Source organism: Hypanus sabinus, chromosome 15 (assembly GCF_030144855.1).
Source record: "Hypanus sabinus isolate sHypSab1 chromosome 15, sHypSab1.hap1, whole genome shotgun sequence".
NCBI lineage: Eukaryota > Metazoa > Chordata > Chondrichthyes > Myliobatiformes > Dasyatidae > Hypanus > Hypanus sabinus.
In genome coordinates, this window is record NC_082720.1 from 65,372,529 (window position 1) to 65,393,728 (window position 21,200).

General features: G+C 41.8%; 1 protein-coding gene across 1 annotated transcript in view; it reads left to right on the plus strand.

Annotated features, from left to right (window-relative positions):
• arap3 (ArfGAP with RhoGAP domain, ankyrin repeat and PH domain 3) overlaps positions 1–21,200 on the plus strand; it is a 276,417-nt gene that overhangs the window by 153,884 nt on the left and 101,333 nt on the right. The window contains exons 4-5 of the mRNA XM_059990469.1: positions 18,138–18,380; positions 20,585–20,654. Coding sequence (XP_059846452.1) covers positions 18,138–18,380; positions 20,585–20,654 — 313 coding nt within the window. The remainder of the gene's footprint in view (positions 1–18,137; positions 18,381–20,584; positions 20,655–21,200) is intronic.

Here is a 21,200-nt window from a genome sequence, read left to right on the forward strand (position 1 = left end):
TGAAAGAAATTCTTGTGTCAGCTTGTCTTACAAAGTTGAGAAATAAGCATTTTGGGCAAATTGCCTTTAATACTGTCATCATCAGCAGGCTTGAGGGCAATGTGTCAATCAGTCAATGAATGTGCCAATGAGATGTTCCATAGTAAGAGTATGCGAGTTTTGATGGAACAGGATTTCATTTTCTTTTAGTTTTTCATTGATTCTATTGCAGTTCTTTGTTGTACCATGAATGCCTGCAAGAAAATAAATCTCAGGGTAGTATCTGGAGACATGTAGGTACAGGTTTCCCCCGCTATTCGAAAGTTGAGCATTCCTATGAAATGATTCGTAAGCCAGAATGTCGTAAAGTGAAGAAGCAATTGCCATTTATTTATATGGGAAAAATTTGTGAGCGTTCGCAGACCCAAAAAATAACCTACCAAATCATGCCAAATAACACATAGAACCTAAAATAACAGTAACATATAGTAAGAGAAGGAATGATCTGATAACTACACAGCCTACGTAATGTAGGAATACCTTTCTACAATTATTGCAGCACTGTCCACCGCAGTGAAAATCTCACACAAGCTCTCTCGGCAGCACTCGCGGTAAAAACACACGGCACAAGCACTCCCGGCAGAAGCACTCTTTCCAGTAACCTTTAAGCTACGAAGCTACCAAATAACATATAGAAATACACAGCCTATATAAAGTAAAATGATCGCCCAGTGCAGTTTTACTTACTGTAATCAGGAAGACAGCGAGCACACTGATGATGGTGTGTTAGGCTGAGTCGTCGGAGGTTGGGGTGGTGGGAGGTAGTGGAGACTGGGGTGTCATTTTATCATCGTCTGTTTCCATCAGGGCAGGCAGGTCACCTTCTTCTATGTCTGCCTGTCTCAATGCCGAATGTCGAGTTTCATCGTCTGCTGTGGTTGATGTGAAAGGCTTGAAATACGACAGTATGCTTGACTGCTTAGCCTCGCGCATTTTTCTATCATACAGTTCTTTGTAAGCACTCAAACCGTCCTGCAAATATGCCCTAAACCTACGTACCCTTTCAAAATTAAAGTCATACTTTTCTGCAATCATTGTAGCATTGTCAATCGCAGCGAAAATCTCACGCAATTGCTTCCCGTTCAGTTCCAGGACGTCTTCACTTTCAGGCCATTCACTACTGTGTTTGGTTTCAATTGTCATCCTTTCCTCTTCATCAGCTTTTCATCTGTCAGTTCTTGGTTATGGGATGCCAAAACCTCTTCAACGTCATCTTCATCAACTTCCCCAAACCCTTAGCCAAACTGACTATGTCCTTACTTCGTTCACCACGATTGAAACGCTTAATTATGTCTAGTTTTACGCTAAGTGTAACACCCTTACATGCTCTTTTAGGCTTTTCCAATACCTTAGAACTCATCTTGTTAATGGATGCACAAAATAAATCGACTTAAAGCACAGATGCTCACAGGCACGTGTTTAAGCAATGCCCAAAAATACAACTGCAGATGCTGTGGATCAAAGAATACGTACACAACGCTGGAGGAACTCAGCAGGTCAGGCAGCATCCGTGAAAAAAGAGTAGCCAACGTTTTGGGCTGAGACACTTCACCAGGAACCATCTACTGGGTGAGAAGGTGCTACTGATGGACACTTATTCTGCATCTGTCATGGAGGCATTGAAATAGACTCATGGGTCATATGCAAAACCAGAAATACAGGAAGCACTCAGCAGCTTAGTCAGCATCTCTGGAAAAGCAAATGGAGTTCATGTTTCAGGTCAATGCTTTCTTCTGACAAAGCGCCTTTGACCTGAAACATTTTTTGTTCTGGGCTAATTATGGAGCTCCACTGAATTTGTGTATCCCAAAGGTACACTGGTAGGTTAATTGGCTTCCGTGATTTACAACTTGGTGTGTAGCAAAAATAATTAAAGTGAAATCATGCGCAAGTGTGAGTTGTAGGGGTTACAGGGAATGAGACAGTTGGGATTGAGCATTACACACACAAAATGATGGAGTAACTCAGTACATAAGGCAACATCTATGGAGAGGAATAAAGATTCAAATCTTCAAAGTACATTTATTTCTATTGAATGTATGCGGTATACAACCCTGAGATTCATCTTCCTGCAGGCAGCCACGAAACATAGAAAAACTATGGAACCCATTTAAAGAAAAAACATCAATGGCCCACCACACACACAAAAAAACAAATCGCGCAAATGGCAACAAAAAGTAGGTGAAAAGGACACAAAATCAGAAGAGTCCAATCAGTTCAGTGTTCATTATTTGCAGGCTGCCCCGATTCAAAATTGCCCAAGATAGCAACTAGAAAGGGAGCAACCAGAAAATAGAAAGCCATCATAACATGAGCTACAGAGCCCAAGCCCAAGCCACAATCCACAAGGGTCAACATTGTGGGCTGAGAACCTTCATCAGGCCCCTGGATGCTGATATTAATTATCTCCTCCTGTGTCATTGTACATGTAAGTATCCTTTAATTACAATTTCAATTGCAGAAGTCATGCATTTAAGGTGAGGGGGTAATTTCAAAGGAGATGTGAGGGGAGAAGTTTGGTGGGAGCCTGGAATGCACTGTCCAATGTGATGGTTAGAGGCAGAAACATGAGGGACTTTTAAGAGACATTTTTATAAGTACATGAAAATGAAGAAAATGGAAGGATTTAGACATTGTGCAGGCAGAAGAAAATAAGTGTTAGTCGTTCGATTATTAGTTTAAATGGTTCAGCACAACATTGTGGGCCGAAGAGCCTTTTCCTGTGCTATACTGCTCTGTGATACAGAGCACGTTCTAATATTTTAATAAACATGTAAACACACAAATTGCAGGTGGCAACTTTATTTTTGTTTGAATATATAATATATTTAAACATTAATATGTTGTTATGGTCTGGTCCAGACTCCGCTTTCCGGGTCTTGATCCGGTCCGCAGATTCCGGACTCCAGGTCTTGTAGCCGTCCCTCCTTTCACCCTTAAGCCCAAATAGGATCATCTTGGCTTAAAGAGGTGCACCTGAGAACTATCGGCTTGCAGGTGGATATAAAGGGCTCTAGGACTGAGTCTGGTTGGTTATCCTGCTCTGAATCCGTTTTGGCCTGTTTGTCTTGTACCTGCTGTTCTCTCTGGTTTGCCCGGCTATCCTGTTTTGACCCTGGCTTGGAGTACCCACTGTTAATCATTTAGTTCTGTAAGTCTGTTCTTGTAGTCACTCTGGACTGAGCTTCCTTCTGATCCCTTGCCTCTGTTGGGTAAGCAGGCTGGACTGCTGTTGCCTGGTGGGGGGACTCTGACCCTTTCCTACCCCTTTCTTCTGATTGGTTGTGCCCTGCAACCCACCCAGGTGCTTTGTGTCTTGCCCAGGCCCCTGTGTTCCTGCCTGGGAGGCTGGGCCCTGCCTAGAAGTAATGTGGCCTGCCCAGGGGACTATCCTCCCAGCATTCCTTATCCCATAGACCCATCCTTAAGCCTAGCCAGGGTCGTGCCTTTGCCATAAACTCCCTGAGCCCCAGGATCACTGTTGCATGCCATGGTCTCCCCATCTTGTTCTATCCTTTAGTTGTTCCTGTCCTGCCCTGCCCAGTACTTCAGTGCCTGTGTCCTGCATTTGGGTCCAATCTCCATGTCCCTTTGTGACATATATGGTGTACATGATTACTTTGTTCAGGCACATCTGGCATCAAAAGTGATCTTGTGCTGCAGTTTGTACTGATTATTTTTTATAGTAGTCCAAGCAGATATAAAGCTTATGCATCACAGTGGACAAGGATTTACAGCAAGGTTTCCTTTGTGTCAACATGCATGCTGGTTGAAGCAGATGTAGTAGTAGTACAATCACTTGAATTGAGTATGATGTTCTCCTAAGGGGTTGTCTATCTGATGTCCTATTGTGTGATACTTAGTGCAACATAACCATTCTGCAAGGTTGGAATTGTGTGTGGGGTGGGAAGCATAGGTTAGTTAATATGTTTGGTTAAAGCCACGTATCCAGCAAAAATGGCAGCATGCTAATTTGCAGTGGCCTCCCTGGCTTCAAAAAAAGGTATAAATGTTCATCCTTTACATCTTTATTATCACAAGACTCTGCTGGGTAGTAAGAACATCAAGTACTGCAGGTTTGTCCCAACAGTGGAGCTGGACTTGTTGCATACCATGTTGTCACCTGAATGTGTTTCATACTATTGTGCAGAGGTGGTGTGTGGACCAACAAATGGTGCAAGATGTTTTTCCTGTGATCACAAGACTCTGTTGGAGATTGGCAGTGTAGAACACTGCAAGTCTGGTTCACTGGATCATTGGTGAGACTAACAACAGAGGTGCACTGTGACCTTGGTTTTTGTGCAGACCAGGCTCTCAAGCTGCAGGGGTCACCTGTTGCAGTTACACAGGGGAGATGATGCCGGAGGCAGGTTGGGAAAGAGTACATTGGAAGTCTGTGCTGGGTTGGGGGTTGGCTTCTTGCATCGTTACTGCCCTCCAGTGTTCACTCGGTGGAGGACAGGTTTTTCTGATAAAGGTGCTATGTATGCATTATGCTGTATGCTGTTGGTACTATGTCTTGCACCTTGGCTCCAGAGGAACATTATTTCATTTAGCTGTATTCACGTGTATGGTTGAATAAAAATCACTCCATCTTTAACTGTAAGGACTTCAGCTACTACACTTGAAGCTCCGGATGTGCATTTTCAAAATGCTCCACATTCCTACCTCTCCCCTCAGCTTCTTCAAATCTGTCTCTTTGACCAAGCTTTTAGTACCTGACCCAGTATTGTCATCTGTAGCCTGGTGTAATTTTGTTTCTGATAGTGCTGTGTGAAACAGTTTAAAGATTATTAATAAATGATGCTGTTCATTGGTGATTTTGGAATACTTGATGAGGTTATCTTCTCAGATATTAATTAGAAGGATAAGCAGTCTGTTTCTATTTGGAGGTTTCTGTTGAAGAACCCGAATGAGGTTCAATATATATTTCATGGGCTGATCTCCAGCAAATAGTTTTGTGGAGCAGATAACTTTGCTGAGTTCTGATAGGTGCTTCTTTAAAGAAAGAAAAGTGATGACTGACTTATCTCAAATCACCAGCCCAACAGATATTCCAGAAAATTAGCCAGGACCACATTTCACAAACCATGTTCCACCATGTTTCCTGTTCCATAGAGAAACGAAATGCATGTTGGTCATAAATCAATGGCTGTCCCAACGTCCATATGTGAAGGCTATCTTGATAGGGTACTGAAGGCTATAGTCATTCTTTTAAATATATTTGCTTCAATAACTGGAAGCAGTCATTGTCAAACTCAAAGTAAATTTATTATCAAAGTACATGTATGTCACTTACAGATTTATTTTCTTGCAGGCATATACAGGAAAAATAAAGAAACGCAATAAGACATAGGAGTAGAATTAGGCCATTCGTCCCATTGAGTCTGCTCCACCATTCTATCATTGGCTGATTTATTACCCTCTCAATTCCAGTCTCCTGTCTTCTCACTGTAACCTTTGACATCTTGACTAACTAGGAACGTATCAAGCTCTGCTTTAAATATACTCAATCGCTTGGCCTCCCCAGTCATATGAATTACACAGATTCACCATCATCTGACTAAAGAATTTCCTCATGTCTGTACTAAAGGGACATCCTTGTATTCTGAGGCAGTACCCTCTGGTCTGAGTCTCCCCTACTACAGAAATGATCCTCTTCATGTCCACTCCTTCTAGGACTTTCAGAATAAAATTTGTGGAAAAACTATACATAAAATGTGTGAGCCATGGTGGCAGGGCCTCTGGCACTGAGTCTGACACTGTGGTGCAGAAGGATGGGACGGAGAAGAGCTGTCGTCATTGGAGATTCTATAGTCAGGGGAGCAGACAGGAGATTTTGTGGATGTGAGAAGGAAACCTGCATGGTTTGTTGCCTCCCGGATGCCAGGGTCCAAGGATGTCTCTGACTGGCTGCATGACATCCTGGTACAAGAGGAAAAGCAACCAGAAGTCGTGATACATGTTGGGACCAACAACATGGGCAGGAAGAGGGATGAGGTCCTGAAGTGTGAGTTTCGGGAACTAGGCAGAAGGCTGAAGATCAGGACCGCAAGGGTGGTGTTCTCAGGATTGCTGTCAGTACTACATGATAGTGATGTAAAATTGGAGGAGATAGCAATTTAATGTGTGGCTGAGGAGTTGGTACAGGGGGCAGGGTTTTAGATTTTTGGACCATTGGGATCTCTTCTGGGGAAGGTGGGACCTGTACAGATTGGATGGGTTGCACCTGAACTCAAGGGGGAGCAATATCCTTGCAGGTAGGTTTGCAAGCATGGTTCGGGAGGGTTTAAACTAATTTGCAAGGGAGATGGAACCCGGAGCGATAGAGCAGTGAAAGAAGTGCATGGAGTAAAGCCAGATCTAACATATAGAGAGGCTTTGAGGAAAGAGCAGCAGAATAAAGGGTATAAAGGTAGTAAGGTAGAAGGGCTAAAGTGTGTGTACTTCTATTCAAGAAGCATCAGGAACAAAGGTGATGAACTGAGAGCTTAGACACATACATGGAATTATGATGTAGTAGCCATTAAGGAGACTTGGCTGGCACCAGGGCTGGAATGGATTCTCAATATTCCTGTATTTCAGTGCTTTAAGAGGGAGGGTGAGAAAGGGGAGGAGGGGTGGTATTACTGGCCAGGGATACGATTACACCTGCAGAAAGAGTGTGTAAGGTAGCAGGATCCTCTTTTGAGTCAGTATGGGTGGAAGTCAAAACAGGAAGGGAGCAGTTACTCTACTGGGGGTATTCTATAGGCCCCCTGGTAGCAGCAGAGACACCGAGGAGCAGATTGGGAGGCAGATTTTGGAAAGGTGCAAAAATATCAGGGTTGTTATCATGGGTGACTTTAACTTCCCAAATATTGATTGGCACTTGATTAGTTCCAAGGGTTTAGATGGGGCAGAGTTTAAGTGTGTCCAGGATGGATTCCTGTCACAGTATGTTGACAGACCAACTAGGGATAATGCCAGAATTAAGTAACAAACTGGGTCAGGTCACAGATCTGTCAGTGGGTGAGCATCTGGGGGACGGTGATCACCGCTCCCTGACCTTTAGCATTATCATGGAAAAGGATAGAATCAGAGAGGACAGGCAAATTTTTAATTGGGGAAGGGCAAATTATGAGGTGCTAAGGCTAGAACTTGCGGGTGTGAATTGGGATGATGTTTTTGCTGGGAAATGTACTATGGATGTTTAAGGATCTCTTGCAGGATGTTGGGGATACATTTGATCTGGTGATGAAGATAAAGAATGGCAGGGTGAAGGAACCATGGGTGACAAGTGAGGTGGAAAATCTAGTCAGGTGGAAGAAGGCAGCATACCTGAGGTTTAGGAAGCAAGGATCAGATGGGACTATTGAGGAATATAGGGTAGCAAGAAAGGAGCTTAAGGGGCTGAGAAGAGCAAGGAGGGGGCATGAGAAAGCCTTGGCGAGTAGGGTAAAGGAAAACCCCAAGGCATTCTTCAATTATGTGAAGAACAAAAGGATGACAGGAGTGAAGGTAGGACGATTAGAGATAAAAGTGGGAAGATGTGCCTGGAGGCTGTGGAAGTGAACGAGGTCCTCAATGAATACTTCTCTTCGGTATTCACCGCTGAGAGGGAACTTGATGACAGTGAGGACAATATGAGTGAGGTTGATGTTCTGGAGCATGTTGATATTAAGGCAGAGGAGGTGTTGGAGTTGTTAAAATACATTCGGATGGATAAGTCCTTGGGTTCTGATGGAATATTCCCCAGTCTGCTCCACGAGGCAAGGGAAGAGATTGCTGAACCTCTGGCTAGAATCTTTATGTCCTCGTTGTCTACGGAAATGGTACCAGAGGATTGGAGGGAGGCGAATGTTGTCCCCTTGTTCAAAAAAGGTAGTAGGGATAGTCCAGGTAATTATAGACCAGTGAGCCTTACATCTGTGGTGGGACAGCTGTTGGAAAAGATTCTTAGATATAGGACCTATGGACATTTAGAGAATCATGTTCTGATTAGGGACAGTCAGCATGGTTTTGTGAAGGACAGATCATGCCTAACAAGCCTGATAGAGTTCTTTGAGGAGGTGACCAGGCATATAGATGAGGGTAGTGCAGTGGATGCGATCTACACGGATTTTAGTAAGGCATCTGACAAGGTTCCACCCGGTAGGCTTATTCAGAAAGTCAAAAGGCATGGGATCCAGGGAAGTTTGGCCAGCTGGATTCAGAATTGACTTGCCTGCAGGCAGAGTGTCATGGCGGAGGGAGTACATTCAGATTGGAGGGTTGTGACTAGTGGTGTCCCACAAGGATCTGTTCTGGGACCTCTACTTTTTGTGATTTTTATTAACGACCTGAATGTGGGGTTAGAAGGGTGGGTTGGCAAGTTTGCAGACGACAAAGGTTTGTGGTGTTGTAGATAGTGTAGAGGATTGTCAAAGATTGCAGAGAGACATAGATAGGATGCAGAAGTGAGCTGAGAAGTGGCAGATGGTGTTCAACCCGGAGAAGTGTGCGGTGGTACACTTTGGAAGGACAAACTCCAAGGCAGAGTACAAAGTAAATGGCAGGATACTTGGTAGTGTAGAGGAGCAGAGGGATCTGGGGGTACATGTCCACAGATCCCTGAAAGTTGCATCACAGGTAGACAGGGTAGTTAAGAAAGCTTATAGGGTGTTAGCTTTCATAAGTCGAGGGATAGAGTTTAAGAGATGTGATGTAATGATGCAGCTTTATAAAACTATAGTTAGGCCACATTTGGAGTACTGTGTCCAGTTACAGTCACCTCAGTATAGGAAGGATGTGGAAGCATTGGAAAGGGTACAGAGGAGATTTACCAAGATGCTGCCTGGTTTAGAAAGTATGCATTATGATCAGAGATTAAGGGAGCTAGGGCTTTACTCTTTGGAGAGAAGGAGGATGAGAGGAGACATGATAGAGGTGTACAAGATATTAAGAGGAATAGAGAGGACAGCCAGCGCCTCTTCCCCAGGGCACCACTGCTCAGTACAAGAGGACATGGCTTTAAGGTAAGGGGAGAGAAGTTCAAGGGGGATATTAGGGGAAGGTTTTTCTCTCAGAGTGGTTGGTGCGTGGAATGCACTGCCTGAGTCAGTGGTGGAGGCAGATACACTAGTGAAGTTTAAGAGACTACTAGACAGGTATATGGAGGAATTTAAGGTAGGGGGTTATATGGGAGGCAGGGTTTGAGGGTCGGCACAACATTGTGGGCCGAAGGGCCTGTACTGTGCTGTACTGTTCTATGTAAAACAAAGCTTGAAAAACAAACAATTGCAAAAGAGGACTAATTGTGCAAATAAAGAATAAATAATACTGCAAATTTGAGTTGTAGAGTACTTGAACATGAGTCTGTAGGTTGTGGAATCAGTTCAGTGTTGATATGAATTCAGTTATCCATGCTGATTCAGAGCCTGATGGTTGAAGGGTAATAAATATTCCTGAACTTGATGGTATGGGATTCTTATCATTTTGCGGTTAACTGACAGAAACTGGTCAAGTGAAATTACCCAGCGTTCACCTGATGAAAAGAAGATGTAACCTTTAATAATAAAATAACAACTTTTTGAAGTAGAAAAATTGCTGAAGATACTTCAGAGATACACGTATGAAACTCCCTAAATGGCAAGGAAAAGAACAGATTTTTGAGAGCTGACTTAAAGGTGATCAAGTGTAGTTGTAAAGATTCAGATTTAGATTCATATTTATTTATCACATGTAAAAAGTGAAATGCATCCATTGTGTTAACAGCCAATACACCAATTGACATACTGAGGCAGCTTGCAAATGTTGTCACTCATTCTGGTATAACATGGCATCGTCACCATGCTCGTCAGAACATGGATAAAACAGTGGCTGATTGGCAGGAGAAAAAGAGTGGGAATAAAAGGATCCTTGCCTGGTTGGCTACCAGTGGCTAGTGGTGTTCCACAGGGGTCGGTGCTGGCACTGATTCTTTTTACATTATATATCAATGATTTGATAATGGAATTGATGGCTTTATTGTGAAGTTTGCAGACAACAGGAAGGTAAGTGGAGGGGCAGGTAGTTATGAGGAAGTAGAGAGGCAATAAGACAAACAGATTAGGAAAATGGGCAAAGAAATGGCAAATGGAATACAGTGTGGTGAAGTACATGTTCATGCACTTTGCTAGAAGGAATAAAAAGGTTCACTATTTTCTAAATGGAGAGAAAATATAGAAAATTGAAACACATAGAGACTTGGGAGCCCTTGAGCAAGATTCCCTGAAGGCTAATTTACAGGTTGAGTCTGTGGTGAGGAAGGCAAATGCAATGTCCTCTTTTCAAGAGGACTAGAATATGTAATGTTGAAACTTTATAAAGTACTTGGAGTATTGTGTGCAGGTTCGGGTTCCTTATCTTAGAAAGGATGTGCTGAAACTGGAGAGGATTCAAAGGGTGTTCACAAAAATAATTCCAGGATTGAATGGCCTGTCGATTGAAGAGTGTCTGATGGCTCTGGGCCTGTATTTATTAGAATTCAGAAGAATGAGGGATGACTTCATTGAAACCTATCAAATGGTGAAAGGTCTTGATAGAGTGGATATGGTGAGGATGTTTCCAATTGTAGGAGAGTCAAGACCAAAGAACATCCTTTTAGAAAGGGGATGAGGAGAAATTCTTTTAGCCAGATGGTGCTGAATCTGTAGACAACTGTGGAGGCCAAGTCTTTATATATATTTAAGGCAGAGGTTGACTGGTCAGGACATGAAAGGAAATGGAGGGAAGGCTGAGAGGAAAATTGGATCTGCTATGATAAAATGGCAGAGCAGACTTTTTGGGCCAAAATGCCCTAATTCTGTTCCTATATCTTATGATCTAACAACACAGAGCACGACACAACACATCATCAACAAAGAGGAAGCAGCAGAAGAAGCCCAGTTTCTCCCTCCTACCCATCTGTCCACGCACATACACAGTTCTCCAACCCCAGGACAGCCCATCATCTTCATTCTCCAGCCTCCAGTGGTTTCATAGATTTGTAGAAATTAGGCCTTCAACTTCCCCAGCAGACTCAGAGACTCAGGGCTCTGGCCACAGGGCCTCAACATCTGAACTTCAATTGACCTTAAACTTCAGTCTGGTCTTCTAATCAACCTTCAGGCTTTAATCTTCCATATCAAAGCAGGACTTGATGATTATGATGGATGATAACCTGGATGAGGATCTGAACTCAAGACCTAGGGCTCTGGATCGAAACCCTAACCTGGCTCCTCTCTCCCCATCTGTTGCTAAAAACCATCCCTGTAAACTTACAAAATTACCAACGTGCACCATGACCTCAATGGTTTAGTTTAGAAAGGAACTTGAAGGAGAAGAGTCAGTGAAGATTTCTGGAAAAAAATTGGGTGTTGATTGGTTGAAGTCTGCAATATGTTGCCTTGAAGAATGGAAATCTGTTTCTTCAGCTCTGCTGAAAGGGAGCAGGAGATAAAGTAGAGGAGTCAGAATGGGAATGGAAGGAGAAATAAACTGACAGCTAGCTGGAGTCTCAGGACACCAGTGCATACTAAACAGATGTGTTTTGCTAAGCAATGGGATGCTGTTTTGCTTAAGCATGTGTGGAAGGCAATGATCACAATATTATTTTGACAACTTAATGTTACCTATTGAATGTTTAGAAACCTTAGCAATAATATAATCTACTCCTCAAAAACTGTGGATTTCTGAGTAGCAGATGCCTGAGGAAATAGCTTTGTAGTGATACGTGGACCTGACAGCCTGGTAGGGAATTTCATAATTAGAATCAGCATCAGTTTTATTACCTCTGACATATATTGTGAAATTTGTTTTGTGGCAACAGTTCAGTATAATACATTAAAAAATGATTAAGTTACAATAATATATAAATAACAAATATATACTTCAAAAAGAGACCTAAATAAGAAGGTAGTGTTAATGGGTTCATAGACCGCTCAGAATTCTGATGGTGGATGGGAAGAACTGTTCCTAAAAAGTTGAATGCACATCTTCAGGTTTATGTATCTCCTCATCTATGGTAGTAAGGAGGAGAGGTTGTGACCTGTATGCTGAAGGTCCTTATTGATGGATGTTACCTTTCCTGAATGACTGCCTTTTGAAATTATCCTTGAAGGTGGAGGCAACTACCCTTGAAGGAGCTAACTGCATCTGCAAACTTCTCCAGCCTCTTTCGATCCTGTGTATTGAGCCTTCTTATCAGAACCAGTCGGAATGCTGTAGAAATTTGATAGAAGATGCGGAAATTAGCAAAACATATAACCTAAGTGATTCTTACTTAGCTCACAAACACAGGATTTGGCTATCCTTTGACAGAACAGACCTTGCTCTCTCTAATCTCCAGTGTTTCTGGGCTATGATCCAAACAGAGTTTCAAGATAATCTGTTGTGAGATACAATTTATTTTGACATTCTTAAAAGCTGGGCAAGTGTTTTCTCATATCTCATAGCTTAGACAATACACAAAGTAATAATGGCTCTCTGAAGAATATTGTGATTAGCTACTTGAACAAAGTGTCTGTCTTGTCTCCTACATGAAAAATATCTTTTGATCCCTGGAACTTTGAAGTGGAGAGCCCATTATTATTTTAAATATTAGAGCATACCTCTCAGACAAAGGCTGATACTTGAATTTTTGGGATCCTGAGAAACAAACATTGGAGAGACTGGAGCACATTGACATAAAGCCCACCCATCCATTAAATCTCAAATGTATTAATAATGGTACTAGTATTGATTTATTGTAGTTATATGTACTGATATACAGATCAACTCAGTACACAGAGGTTGGGTGGGACGACAACCAGAGGTCATGGGATAAGAGTGAAAGGTGAGAGGTTTAAGGGGAATATGATGGGAAATTTTTCATCCAGAGGGTTGTGAGACTGGGGAATGAGCTGCCAGTGAAAATGGTGCATGTGAACTCGATTTCAATATTTGAGAGAAGTTTGGATAGGTATATGGATGGTACGGGGTATGGAGGGCCATGGACCCAGTGCAGGTTGTTGGGAGTAGGCAGTTTAAATAGTTTCAGCATGGACTAGATGGGCTGAATGGCCTATTTCTGTACTGTGCTTCTCTATGACAGAACATTGAGGTAAAACAATAACAATGCAGAATAAATTGTAAAAAAATATCAAATTTATGCAGTGTAGAAAAACAATAAAGTGCAAGATCATAACAAAGTTGATTATAAGGCCAAGAGTTCATCTTATCGTACAAGAGGTACTTTCAAGTTTCTGATAACAATGGGATGGAAGCTACCCTTCAGCCTGGTGGTAGGTGCTTTCAGGATTTTGTATTTTCTGCCTGGATGGGAGATCAGAGTATAGAGAATGTCCGGGCTGAGTGGGGTCTTTGGTTATGCTGGCTACTTTACTAAAACAGTGAGAACTATTGGCAGAATCCACAGGGGCTGGTTTCTGTGAAGTGTTGAGCTGTGTCCACAACACTGCAGCTCCTTGCAGGCATTTGCAGAGCAGTTGCCGTACCGTGCCGGATGCACCCGCATAGAATGCTTTCTATAGTTCAGTGATGAAATGGCGGCTATCAGGGCTTCGGGTAGTTTCTGTCATACTTCAACAATAGAGTGAACAACAGTGCATAACACTACATTCAAGTGATGCTTAAAATGTGCTGCAGTGCTTTGCAAAATGTGTTATTGGCATAGGCTCTGTTGCAGCCCCTTCACCGGCAGGATCATAGGGCAGCCTTATAAAAATGTCTCCACCTCTGATCTATTTGTAATCCATTTTAGTAACAAAATTGATGAATTATCTTGCACACTGCAGGCTAGACTGCTTCACAGAGTAAATTTGTGCAACTTTATTTTCAGGAGGACAGCTGGAAAGGCCGGTACAAAAGATGGTTGTTTAATGATGGACGGTGCCTCTGACTTTATAATATAAAACAATGTTATTATTTGAGATATTTTAAAATGTGGGATTTTCACAATCTCACTTCATATGAACCTAGCAACCATATCCAGCCCTCTAATCAGAAGGTTAGCATTTTCCTTACTGTATCTCTGCAGCTGCTATTTCTTTAGTCAGACATCAGACAATTGCATTTTGTCAACAGGAGTTTCTGGATGCCAATCCACATTTTTCACATTGTTTTCCTCATGGTAATCTGCCCCACGCGACATAACATTTTGCTTCACCACAGTTTCTCTATAGAGCTAAGCTTTGAGCATTGGAACATTATTATTGAAAGAATTTTGATTTGTCCCGTCATTATGTTTTCGTTGAAAATTTTTTTTCAAAAATCTTGGCTCTTGTGTCTTCTGTTCTCCCATGTGATATTAGTACTTTGTTTCTCCTGCTGAGGTAATGTTTATCACTTCTCCACCTCAAGTGTACAACCATCTTTCCCCCCCCCCCCCCTCCGCTCTCCAGTTTCTTCGGAGATCACACTCTGCACAACTCCCTTGTCCCATTGATCCCTCTCCAGACCCTTATCCCTTTAACTGTGCTAAGCATTACACCTGCCATTATACCTCCTCCCTCACTACCATTTAGGTTAATAAACGGTCCTTCTGGGTACCCCTTAATCTATCTTGTACTATATTTCCTTCAACTGGTACTGTAGTCATCATGTTTAGCTTGTCATATAAATTACGTATAATTTATATTAATTGAAGTTTATATAACCTATATTTATGATGTTTGTAATGCACTGTGCTGCTGCTGGAAAGAAAACTAATTGTCATGGTATTTGCACCCTGGGTATACACTCACTCATACAATCAGCTGGTGCATATCACAAGTCCTGCTTATTCAACCATTGATGCCAGGCAGACAATCTCTGAGGATTGATAATGGGTGGGGTCACCTGTATTGTAAAGACAGAGCCCAGGAGAAGGCAATGGCAAATTAGTTCATCTTGAAACTTGATAGGGAGAAAGTAAAGTTTGACACAACAGTATTTCAGTGAAGTAAAGCAAATTACAGTGGTATGAGAGAGGAACTGGCCAAAGTAAATTCGAAGAAGATGCTGGCAAGGATGACGGCAGAGCAGCTATGGAGTTTCTGGGAAAAATGAGGAAAGTGCAGGCTAGATATATTCCAAAAACAAAGAAAAACTTAAATGATAAAATAGTAGAACCACAGCTGACAAGCAAAGGCGAAGCTAATGTAAAAGTAAAACGGAGGGCGTACAACAAAATTAAAATAGAGGATTGGGAAGCTTTTAAAAACCTACAGAGAGCAGCTAAAAGTATCATTAGACGGGAAAGATGAAATATGAAAATAAGCTACCAAACAATATCAAGTTGAATAGAAAAAGCTTTTTCAAGTATATATAAAAAATAAGAGATGAGTGTGGATATAGGACCTCTAGAAAATGAAGCTGGAGAAATGATAATGGGGGGGGGGGGCTTGGAGATGGCAGATGAACTAAAAGAGTATTTTGCATCAGTCTTCACTGTGGAAGACACTAGCAGTGTGCCTGATGTTATAGTGTGTTAAGGAAGAGAAGTGGGTACAGTTACTATCACAAGAGAGAAGGTGCTCAAACAGCTGAAAGACCTAAGGGTGCAGAAGTTACCCAGACCAGATGAACTGCACCCTAGGGTTCTGAAAGAGGTAGCATTAGAGATTGTGGTACCACTAGAAATGATCTTTCAAACATCATTGGAGTCTGGCATTGTGCCAGAGGACTGGAAAATTGCAAATGCCATTCCACTCTTTAAGAAAGGAGGAAGGCAGCAGGAAGGAAATTATAGACCTCTGTGGTTGGGAAGATGTTAGAGTCAATTGTTAAGGATGAGGTGATGGAGTACTTGGTGACACAAGACAAAATTGTACAAAATCAGCATGGTTTCCTCAAGGGAAAATCTTGCCTGACAAACCTGTTGTAATTCTTTGAGGGGATTACAAGCAGGTTAAATAAAGGTGACATTGCGGATGTTGTATACTTGGGTTTTCATAAGGCCTTTGAGAAGGTGCCACACATGAGGCTGCTTGCCAGGTTAAGAGCCCATGGAATTATAGGAAAGTTACTAGCGTGGTTAGAGCAATGGCTGATTGGTATGAGGCAGTGAGTGGAAGTAAAAAGATCCTTTTTTGGTTGGCTGCCAGTGACTAGTGCTGTTCCACAGTGATTTGTGTTGGGACCATTCTTTTTATGATTAATATTAATGATTTAGATGATGGAGTAAATGACTTTGTTGCCAAATTTGAGATGATACAAAGATTGGTGGAGGGGTGGGTAGTGTTGAGGAAACAGGAAGGCTGCAGAAAGACAGATTAGGAAAATGAGCAAGGAAGTAGCAAATGAAATACAATGTTGGAAAGTGCATGGTTGTGCACTTCGGTAGAAAAAATAAATATGCAGACTATTTTCTAAATGGGATGAAAATCCAAAAACCTGAGAAGCAAAAGGACTTGGGAGGCCTTGTGCATAACTTGCAGGTTGGGATGGTGGTGAGGAAGACAAATGCAATGTTTGCATTCATTTCAAGTGGTCCAGGATGTAAGAGCAAGGCTTTGATGCAGAGGCTTTGTAAGGCACTGGTGAGGCCTCGCCTTGAGTATTTTGAACAATTTTGGGCTCCTTATCTAAGAAGTGATGTGCTGGCTTTGGAGAGGGTTCAGAGGAGTTTCACAAGGATGATTCTGGCAATGAATGGATGATCATATGAGGAACCATTGATGGCTCTGGGCTTGTACTTGCTGGAGTTTAGAACAAAGAGGGGGAATCTCATTGAAACCTTTTGAATGATGAAAACCCAGACAGAGTAGATGTGGAAAGGATGTCTCCCAAGGAGGAGTCTAGGACAAGAGAACACAATCTCAGGATAAAGGGTTGTCCATTGAAAACAGAGATGCAGAGAATGTTCTTTTGCCAGAGGGTGGTGAATTTGTGGAATTTTGTTACCATAGGCAGCTATGGTGGGGCTAGGTTATAGGATATATTTAACGTTCTCCTTCGGGTGTAACGAAACGCCGAATTTAACGTCCGGATAAACCACAGCCAATGCAAACCAGATCGCAGTAAGATTAACCATTTACTGTTCACTCTTCACATTAACATATGGTGAAAACTGTTGATAAAACAATACAAGATTGATACAGTATTTGTTCCTTCCTTAATATCACATTTCAAGTGTAAATACTTGCAAAGGTGACTATAACTACATTACACTAAGGTGCAGTATACAGGGAGAGTTTACCTGCTCCATTGACTACTTTAAATACACTTCCATGCAAACTATCCGCGACTCTTTAACTAACGAAAGCATAAACATTATCTACCGTCGTTACTTCTAACAGGATCAGCATTAACATCTTAGTTCAATATATCGATTATCTATTAACTTACAGCGTTGCTCTCACTGTGATTTCTCATGCCTGCAAAACTGCTTGTGCTCAGGTGAGCCTCGTGGAAAGCCCCCACCCTCGCGCTAATTTCAAACCGGTGTTTTCCCACAAGACGCGGCGAAACCGGATGTGACGTCATCGCATGCCGATATATTTTACATGCAATGAATACACTTTAAACACTTCTAATTCTAACTAGAAAATACTATTGAATGAATTACTAAGTGAAAATATTATAAACTAAATAACTGTCGTAAAGACAGCACAGTGGAGATTGGTAGCTTCTTGATTGGACATGCCATCAAAGGTTACAGGGAGAAGGCCGGAAGTGGGGCTAAGGTATAATAAAGGATTAGTCATAATTAAATGGCAGAGCAGATTCGATGGGTCGATGGCTTGATTCTGCTCCTATGTCTAATGGTCTTATGGTCAAACCAATTCTGTAGAAAGATTTGCTCACAACCATGATCAACTATGTCTTACATCACGGCTCATAATGAGTGAGCAAATGATACACTCAATGGCCATTTTGTTAGGTATGCCTGTACAGCTGCTTATTAATGCAAATCATCTAATCAGCCAATCATGTAGCAGCAACTCACTGCATAGAAGAATGCAGTCATGGTTAAGAGGGATTGTAAACAGCTAAGTGTTTCAGATGTGAATGGAGTAGTCACCTTGTAAGTGATTGGTCCTGTTTTGCTTTACACTGGAGTGCTTGCTCAATATTTTTGTGACTTTGTGGTAAAGATCATCATTCACAATTTTGCATCACTTCTAATTTTTTTTCAGACAACATCTGGGAGTTCACTCTGAAGAGGACACCAGCCCTCAGCCAGTCCAGATGCAAGCCAGTGAATCCTCACCCTACGCCACAATAGGAGACATTCCAACACCTAACACCGAGTATCCTGTGTACTTCAAAGATGAATTTGAGGATGATCTAAAAATATCACCATATGCCAGCTTCCACCTTGCTCCAGAACAAGGAAAACATATAAAATGTGACTGGTTGGAGAAGCTCTCACCGCAGGGGTAAAATGAGTTACTTTAATTTAATCCTCCTTGCCTGGCAAAAAAGATAATATAGGTTGCGGAGAACAGAACTTTGCTTAAACTTGATTAAGCTCAATGAAATAAATATTTCCGAATTGAATAAACACTGAAGCACAAATAATAATGATTCCAGTTTGATCTCTCATTTGTACATCCATATGGCATAGCAGCAGAATTAGGCCATTTGACCTATTGAGTTTGCTGAACAATTCCATCATGGCTGAATTATTATACCTCTCAGCCCCATCATCTTACTTTCCCCCTTGACCTTTGATGCATTACTAATCAAGAACCTATTGATTTCCATTTTCAATATTTCCAGTGCCTTGGCCGTGGTAATGAATTCCACACATTCGCCAGCCTCTGGCTCAAAAACATTCTCCTCATCACTGTTTTAAAGGAACATACTTGTATTCTGAGGTTGTGCCCTTTTATCCTAGACTCCCCCACTATATGAAACATCCTTTCCACGTTCACTCTATCTAGGCTTGAAAATATTCAATAGTTTTCAATGACATCGCTCTATATTCTTTCTGAATTCCAGCAATACAGGCCCAGAGCCATCAAACTCAGTATGTACATGCAATCAGATGACAATAAACTTGAACTTGTATTTCTATTCCTTCATAATAACTAAGAAGGAAGCTCATTGAGTCCATGCTATCTGGCAAAGTAAATGCATCAATCCTATTCCTCCATTATTGCCCCTGTAAACTTAGAGTCGTACATCATGGAAGGTGGCCCTGCTTGCTTTGTCCCATTTGTCTGTGTTTAACCCATTTGTTGCTATATCATGGAGCCTCACCATTAACTGAGGGGCCGGTGGACCCCAGGTTGGGGAATCACTTAGAGTTCAAATATTTCCTCGTGTATCTGTCCGCATGTCCTTTAAAAGTTATTATTGTACCAATCTCAAGCACATCTTCTGGGGGCTTGTTCCACACATTCACCACCACTGGTGTGAAAAATGTTCAAGAATTAAGATTGTTTATTGTAATTCTTCATTACACCAGTGTAAAAGAGAACAAAATGATTGCTACTCCACATCTGATATAGCACAACAAACCCAAATAATCATAAAGAATGTAATAATAAATGCAATAAATTTAAATACAAAAACAATCCTATGCAATGGAATATACAAGTAACTGTTTGATTGTGGCTATATGTATAAGAATAGCTTATACACAGACTGATTTTATGTACATAAACTCTTCTGGGTTGCAGCAGTGCATATGAAAGCACATTGTGACAGTGCCTGTGTTTAGTGTAGGTATGAGGTGTGGAGTGTAAGTGTGAAGAGGCAGTTTAGGATGAAGGTGCGCTAATGGGCCGTGGTGAGGATAATGGGCTAATGGGCTGATGCATATTTGGTGAATGAGGGGTGGGGTGGATTAATGTTTGAGGTGTTGATCAGCCTGCCTGCTTCCCATTAACCCCTCAGTCCCTTAATAACCCCTCTCTTCTACCTTCCATCTACAGGAGGTGTAGTTGAGAGTGCCTACATTCCACCTACAGTAGGGATAGTTGAGAGTAACCAATTAATCTACCAAGCAGCAGGCCTTTGGCATGCAGCAGGAAGGCAGAGCGTTGAGAGGAAACCTGCACAGCCACAAGGACGACATGCAAGCTCCTTACAGACAAGCACCAGAGATCAGAACTGAGCCATCAGTGGCACATGTTAAGAAGGATGTCTGTTCAACCAGCTAACTTGGATCAACTAAATGCTAGAGAAAGTCAGCAGGTCTGGCAGCATCTATGGAAAAAAATAAAGGATCCACGTTTTGGGCTGAGACCCTTCATTAGAAATAGAGAAAAAGGTGTGAAAGTAAGAAGGTGGGGGAAGGGGAAGAATTGTAAGCTAAAAGGTGGTAAGTGAAGCCAGGTCAGTTGGAGAAAGGGCAATGACGTAAGAGCTAGATTTCTTCCAGCATTTTTTGTGTGTTCTAGATTTCCAACATCTGCAGAATCTCTTGTGCTTATAACTTGGATCAATTTGGTTAAGATAGAAATTATAAAAAAAAATGAAAATAAACTATACCAGAGGGTTTTGCTTCCAGCCTGAGATTTAAATTCAGCTGCAAGTAATGTAACAAGAGGCAGGTAGCAGCCATTCTGTAATAGAGTGCAATTGAAGTTGTAACGTGTCTAATGGAATCTTTTCTTCCCTTTTAATGAGCCAGAAGCTGCGTATTTCAGAGGCGCTACGTGAAGTTTGATGGGAAGATGTTGATGTATTTTAGCAATGAGAAGGTAAGACAAACTCCGAGTCAGGGGAGTCCAGCTGAAGGCAAATTGGATGATTCTATAGTACGCACGGTGGCTCATTTGAGCACAGTACACAGAATCAGAGAAATGGTGTTGTCGCCATAACAGTGAAGTTCTTCTCTAAGTGAACGCTCACTGTGTTCAATGTGGGCATCAAGACATGATAAATTTGGAACGGTTATGACTATCATAAGAATTTAGGATACAGAAGCAGAAGTAGGCCATTCTCAAATTAGATATTTACGCCCTGAGAAAAAAGTCTCTGGCAGTCCACTCTATCTATGCATCTTATCATCTTGTACACCTCTGTTAAGTCACCTCTCATCATCTTGTACACCTCTGTTAAGTCGCCTCTCTTTCTCCTTCACTCAAAAGACAAAAGCCCTAGCTTGTTCAACCTATCCTCATAAGGCAGGCTTTGAATCCAGGCAGCATCTTGGTAGATCTCAAGTGCATCCTCTCTAATGATTCCACCAGTAATGAGGCAACCAGCACTGAACACAATATTCTAAGTGTGGTCTAACTAGAGAT